The 7,390-nt window shown below is 50.4% G+C and overlaps 1 protein-coding gene across 1 annotated transcript in view; it reads left to right on the forward strand.

The window, feature by feature from the left end:
* POR (cytochrome p450 oxidoreductase) overlaps window positions 1–7,390 on the forward strand; it is an 80,102-nt gene that overhangs the window by 54,105 nt on the left and 18,607 nt on the right. Inside the window, exon 3 of the mRNA XM_019646834.1 lies at window positions 6,057–6,105. Coding sequence (XP_019502379.1) covers window positions 6,057–6,105 — 49 coding nt within the window. The remainder of the gene's footprint in view (window positions 1–6,056; window positions 6,106–7,390) is intronic.

Raw genomic sequence — 7,390 nt, forward strand, 5'->3', positions numbered from 1 at the left:
AGTTTCCAAGGAGACCCGAGTTGGGGTTGGGAAGGTTTTCTCCTTCCCTCAGTCCATACCGAAGAAGGAGGGGTGTGTGCCCAAACGCAGGGGATCACGGGAGCTTTCAGCCTGGAGTCCTGGTTCCTCCCTGCTGGAACCTCCAGATGTTGCAGTGTTCTCAGGCTCATGGGGACGGATGCACGCAGGGCCTGGGCTGAGATTCTGAGAGGACTTTGGGGTACCCAGGAGCACTTTCAGAGTTCCTGGGCCCCTCCAGCCCTGTGTCGAGGATGGACAGGACCCGACTTCCTAGCTGCCGGCTCCCTGCCCAGTTTCAGGAGAGCACTGTAACCTGCCTGCTTCCTTAAGTCCTGGAGTTGGGAGTGAGAAACCATGGGGTGCACATACTCATCTCCGCGGGACGAGCCCCCCCTGAGAAGGTCAGTTCCAGATGGTGTCCCCAGCAGCGACTGTGTCAATGCCCCTCTGGCTGGGGGACACCTGACACTAATGCTGGAGTGTGGATGGAGCTCTTTCTTGGTCAGGAACGCCCTGCAGGCATGAAGAGGGTGCTGGGGAGAGTTAACCAGCAGCGTTGAGGGCACTCTCCGGGGGGGCTGGGCTGGGCTGGGGCACTACTGGCCCCTCAAGTTCCACATTTGCAGGCTGCGTGTCCCTGTTCCCAAAGGACAAGATTTGGATAGGAAACCAGGAAGGCCCCGTCACCAACTCCTCTGCCTGTGAAAGATCAGGTTCCATGTGCAAATCCCGGTGTGAAGCTCTCAGTGGGTAAAGCCAGTTGAGGGCACTCAGGTTCAGACCCATGCGGGCTGAGCAGCAGTGGGGAGACAGGCTCTGCTGCGCCCCAACAGGCCAGGTGTAACTAGTAGGAACATCAGGCAACTGCACTGTTGGGCCAGTGACTAGCGACACAGGGCCTTCCTCAGTCCCCTCGGGTTTCCCTTCTCCCCTCATGGACCTCGGTCTGCCCCGGATCTCCGGAAACCATCCCTGGAGAGGGTGGGAGTGTACTTCCTTTCCCTGGGGGCTGAATCTAGTGAAGGGATCGGGGCTGGCCTTCAGAAGTGTTCATGCCTCTTGGGAGAACCCTTCCTCCGGAGACGGGCCAGGCTTGCCCGCCTCTGATTTTCCCAGCCAGATGTGCCCGGAAGGCTTCCCTCTTCATTCCCAGAGCCGCCAGCCTGGCATTCCAGCCCTATGCAACTGCATCAGGAGGCCACACAGGCCATCCTCCCTGTGCCCCCCCCCAACCCCACACACACGTGTGGGCCTCATCCGGGAGCCCCTCAGCTGCCAGGTCCTGTGGCTTTCTCTCTCGGGAGCCATTTTGTCTCTGAGAACAGAGCTCAGCGCTTCTGAGAAACCCTTCCTGGTTTCTCCAGCCATAGTGCCTGCTGAAGCCCTGTGGCCCAGGCCGTCTGAGCCAGTCATTTGGTCTTAGCACTGGCCACCTTGCGCTGCTGGGCCGTGGAAATCACAGCGTGACCCAGGCAGCCTCCTATTTCTAGAACACCCTTTTCACCCCTGAGCGCTAGCCGTGTTCCAGATGCTGCACGGCATGGGGGCTGCAGGAGCCACGACACAGCATTTTCATTAAGAGGAGTCTGGGGCCTTGGGAGGCCACGACTTCTCATAGGCCCATTCGGTGGCAGAGCGAGGATTTGAACTCGAGTCCCTGCTTCTGATACGCGGCCCCTCCCATTTTGCCGTGATTCTCCTGTGGCCTGTCTTTCCCAACTTAGTGAACGGCCCTTGGAAAGTAGAGGCTGCCTTGTTTAGTCTCGTGCCTGTGGTGCTGGCACAGTGCCCTCCCCACCCAGGCTGGCACATGTCACCCGTAGGTGGAAGAGCAGCCCGCCACTCACTGTGTGGAGGGGTGCCTCTTGTCCCTTTCTTCAGCAAGTCTTCAAATCCACCTTCAAGATATAGCTTCCACAGAAGCCTCTGTCCTTTCAGAAGAGACAGTTGTTGGCTCTTCGGCCCTCAAGTGGGTAAGGGAGCCCTCAAAAGGCCTTCTCAGACCACCTCTGCCAACCTGCTGGGCAGAGGACTCAAGATTGACCGCCCCAGAAGCCGATAAAACATATGCCGAGTGCCAGGCATTGTGCCAATGGCAAAGAGATACACCGGTAATTCCTCTCCCTTCCCCCCCCAAAAAAAATTATTAAAGCCAGACCTCAGATTGAGCAATGAGGATACATTGAATCAAGTGCCTGGAGTGATGTATCCAAGATGGTGACAACTAACCTTACTGTCTGAGGAGCTGGGAAAGGTGCTCTGATGAGGAAATTATACATTCTGTCTTATGGATAGGTAGGTAGAAGTTTGTGGGGAATGGTTAGAGGAAGGACATGCTAGGCAAAGGCAGCACTGCGTCCAAAGGCACTGAGGAACCAAGAGAAACTGAGTAGTCCTTGTGGCCCAGGGCACTTGGAAGGCGGAGCTGGGGGAGATGGGCCATGGTGTGAGGTGTATTCAGAATCCCTGGCCTCCGTCCTTGTATCTAGAATGTCTTCTCTGATATGGGCCTCTACTTGGGGCCTAGCTATTTTAAGTTTCCTCATTGGAGCCTTCAGAATCAATCCATATCCATGCACAACATTTCTTAACATAAAATAACTTCAATTTTCCTTTTATAAAAGCATTACATGTTCATTATAAAAAAGAAGGGTGGGGGAGTTGGGAATAGACATGAGAAAAAAAAAAGGGGGGTGGGGGGAGACTCATAATTGCTCCCCTAGGAGAGAACAACTCTCAACGTGTTAGTGTGTATCTTTCTACTCCTTGCCTTTTAAACGGAGGGATGGTGTCACCCATATTATTTTGTAACCTGCTTTTCCACCACAGTAATGACCTGCGCTGTCCTGTTTAGTAGTGAACTGTGTGTGTCATGGGCTATAACGTGTGCAGTCTCTCCCCTTTTATTAGACATTGGAGTTACCCCCTCTTTGTCACTATAAAATGTATTTTTAATTATAAAAATAATGTGAAAAACAAAAATTGGGAACATTCTGGGAACCACCTCATTCATCCTTTATCCTAACCCTTCAGTGTTCTCTCTCAAGATGTATTCCTCTTCAGGTCCTTTTTCTATGAATAATTAATGGTGTGCACTCTTTTTAAGAACACAGATTCTTGTTTTCCTCCTGTCAGTCATACAAGATACCCTGGAAGAGGTTGAGTGTGAAGGAAGATGTGGTTATGACCTTGGTGGCACAGCTGTAGCTCGTCTTTTGCCTCACTCTGCGTTATTCTAAATTTCTACCAGAATTTCTGCCAGAGCTTCTGCCATGGCGCATCCATACACGGTGAACAGCAGCGGTTAAGAAGTTGTGAAAGAAGTGTTCTATATAAGTAAATATTCCAAAAACTCAAGCCCAGCCCTTTTTAGGTGTCAACTAAATGCATTTAGTTCATTCTTTTTTTTTTAATTAAGGTAAAATTTATACCCCTTAAAATTCACCATTTCAACCATTTTAGTGTACAGTCTTGTGGCTTTTAGTATAATCACAGTGTTGAACAGCCATCCTCATGATCTAATTCAAAACATTTTCATCACCCCAGAGGGAAACGCTGTCCCCATTAGGCAGGCTGGTCCCCCACCCCCAGCCCCTGGCACCCCTCGTCTACCTTCTGTGTCTATGGATTTGCCTGGTCTGCACATTTCCTATAAATGGAAATTGCATCTAATTTTGTTTCTGCCTTTTTTCTCATAATAATTCATCAGAAATGTTTGTCTAGATTGCTGATACTTTTCTTAACCATCAGTTTAAATTTACGCCTGATTTATATTCAGTAGGTAATATATTCTCGTGACTCAGAATTCAAAAGGAACCCAGTGGTCAGAGTCACACCATTGTGCTCCTTGCTTTCTTCACCAAAGAGTCTTGGCAAGCTTGTCATTAGTGCAGATAGACATTTAGTTAGTGTTCAAGCTTATGTTCTAGTTTAAACTGTGAATAAACTAGGGGGGTAGTAAAGACGTGGCTATTAGTGGCTGGGCATCAAGATGTCCAGACACAAGACCCTTTTGGAGTGTGACTTGGAGCTGGAAGCCGGAAGAGAATGGAGTGGGCCTGAGGGCCTCCACCCGTGCTTTTGGCCTGGCCCTGCTCATGTCGAGATAGACCTGCTCTGGGGATGCTAGAGTAATGGGGAGACAGGGGCAGGGCCGTCCTGGGTTGGAAAGCCTGGGCAGCTGGCTCCCAGCTCCCTCCTCCTGCCCCTCATGGGGCCGCTGCACTGACAGTGCCTTCGGGACAGAGGTGAGAAGCCGGAGTGGCCAAGTCAGGCACTGAGCCTTGCCTCCCATGGGGCCCCACGTGTAATATTGTTTAACACCAAGCCCAGAAAATAGGCTACTATTTCATACTAAAATATAGGTTAGTAGGTCCTAATAGTCCTGGACTTACTAACCTAGTAAAAAACCCAGCAGGGGGTTAAACGTGAAACTTCTATCTCTATGTTTACAATTATGTGTCTTAAACAGCCTTGCAGAGGCATCCTTAAAAGAAACCCTCACTTAACGTAAGTTTTTCCATGGACCCCACACCTCTAGCCCTGAGGGACATCGCTTTTATGCAGTTGTGATGAGTGTGTGTTTGTGCATGCGCGTGCACTCCACATTTTAGTACACTTTCCCCCTTGCAGGAGGATGAAAGGGAAAGAGCAGGGGCCTTGGAGTCAGGCTGGGATTGGTCCCTGCCTGGCCACTTACTGGCCAGGGGACCAGGCACAAATTCTGCCATCAGGCGTCGATCAACTCATCTATAAAATAAGCGTTCAGTTCCCCCTGTACTGGGGGTGGGGATGGGCCTGCTTTGTGGCATGGGCTTTCTGGATGTGATCTCATGTCACCCTCCCTGAGACCCCACAACTCCAACATGTCGCCCAGGTCCCAAAGTGCCTGGCCATCTCCAATTGCATCCTTGCCCCCTGACCAGCATGGACTCCCGGCTGGCAGGCTGAAGGCAGAAGGCAGCTTTGGGTGGGCTCCAGGGAGCCCCGATGTGGGGAGAGAAAAGATGGAGGCTCTGCACCCTCCCTGAGGCTGGCCGCCCACCCCAGCCCAGACAGTCTACTTTGGGCATCTTCATACTGCATCGAGTCCCTTTCTGCCCTGCTCTTATCTATGGCTCATTGTGGTTCATGAAAAATGCAGCTTCTAGGGCTGGACTTGTCTGGATTGGAAATAGGATAATCTCGGCCACTCTGTAAAAAGCATTTGCTAAGTAATGCTCCATTGTCCTGAATGGAGAGAAGTGGGAATACTCAGCACCTACCTGCACATCCCACTGCCAGTCTGTACCACAAGCTTTTGTGTGAGGACTTGGTGCCTTCTGGCCACCCAGAGACCCTGCTGTTGGCTGCAGTCTGACGGGGTGGTGGGGTGAGTGGCTGGGGCTCCCTGGAGGAGATGGAGCCCAGGTTCAGGTCTCTAGAAAGTGCCAGGATGGCAGAAGGGAACAAAGAAATGTGGCCTCACTGCAGGGAAGGGGGAGGAATCCAGGGATTTGGTACTTGGGAAGGGCCTTGGGGTGGTGCAGGTGTCTATGGATGAGGAAGTGGACCGAGGATGCTCTGGGTGGAAGTGATGGCTTGACGGGATTCTGAGGGAGTCAGGCGAGGCTGGGCACAGAATCTGAAGGGACTTGTGGACCCCTGTCCTGTGTGTCATGGGAGCCATTGAGGGTTTGCGAGTGGGGTAGGAAGTGGCGTGATCAAACCTGTGTTTAGGAGACTCAGGCAGGGATTGGAGGTGAGATCAGGCATGAGGACCGTGGGCTGTGGGTATTGATGGAGGGGAAGGAAGGCGCTTGACCGTTTTGTTCTCATCTATCTGGGGGTGGGGGTCCTGGCTCTGCTAGGTTGTTGGTGTCTTGGAGAAGCTTTGGGTTTACTGTTGCGGGGTGGGGAGTAGAGGCCTGGCTCCCCGGCACTGGACCAGAGGCAGCTGCCTGTGTGGTCACCGAGGAACGGTACAGGGCCAAGCTGGCCCAGCCTCTCCACGCTGCCTCATGCATCCCATGTCATTGGACACTTATGTTTTTTAGGGCCTCCTCTGTCAAGGACAGCAGCTTCGTGGAAAAGATGAAGAAGACGGTGAGTTTTCTCTCTGTGCTCTCTGCAGCGAGTCTTGGCCTGGTGGACGCTTGGGGGACCCCACCAGAAGACCAGCTGCACTGGACAGGAGGGGGTGGGTGGGAACCCAGGCCCGGCCCCCCTACGTGTACATTATCATCTAACCAAAGCCCCAAAGCTGCTCTGCTGTTGCTGGGACAGTTCCCTTGTTTTTTTGAATGTTTACTTCTTGAGCAAACCAAAGTGTAAGAATAGACTGTCCTAACTCAGGATGCCGTCCCGTCTCCTCCCTCCCAGTCCAGGCTCTGTCCATGAACATATGTGAACCTCACACAGCTGTGATCCTGGCACAGCCAGTTTTATCTGTTTGTTTTCATTTACTTAAGCATTTCACTGTATGAGAGGGTACTACATTCACATGGTTAAAATCCCAAACATAAACCATGCAGTGGAAAGCCCACTCCTGTCCCTGCCACTCACCACTAGTGTTCCTAGTATTTTACGAACCCTTGTAGAGCTTCTTTTTATTATTATTATTATTATTATTATTATTATGTTTCAGGTGTACAAAACAATGCAATAATTATCCTTTTCACCTCTCACAAAGTGACAACTCCCGCCCCCAGCCACTGTCCCCCCCCCAATATCATACATATCTATTACAATTCCATTGACTCCATTCCCACACTATATTCCACATCCCTGACTATATATGTATTAAATTATAGTTGACATATAATATTATAAAACATCAGCTTCATGTGTACAGTGCAGTGATCAAGCCTTTACCCCATCCATGAAGTGGCCTCCCTAACAAGACATGTGACCATCTGATACCCTACAAAATATTTACAACATTATTGATTATATTCCCCAAACTGTCTTTTCTATCCCTGAGACAATATTGCAGTTACATATTTATGTTTTCTCGTCCCTTCCCCTTCTCCCTCATCCCCACCCCCTCCCATCTAGCAACCATCAGTTTTTCCTCTGTGTCTCTGAGACTGTTTCTGTTTGCAGTACTCGTTTATTCAGTTCTTTAGATTCCATATATACGTGAGATCATATGGTATTTGTCTTTCTCTGACTGACATATTTCACTTAGCATAATGTTCTCTAGGTCCATCCATATCATTGCAAATGGTACGATTTCCTTCTTTATAGCTGAGTAATACTCCATTGTGCAAATGTACCATAGTTTCCTAATCCAGTCGTCTACCGATGGGCATTTCAGTTGTTTCCAAGTCTTGGCTATTGTAAATAGCGCTGCAATAAACATAGGGGTGCATATATTTTTTCGAATTAG

Source organism: Hipposideros armiger, unplaced genomic scaffold, assembly GCF_001890085.2.
Source record: "Hipposideros armiger isolate ML-2016 unplaced genomic scaffold, ASM189008v1 scaffold_107, whole genome shotgun sequence".
NCBI lineage: Eukaryota > Metazoa > Chordata > Mammalia > Chiroptera > Hipposideridae > Hipposideros > Hipposideros armiger.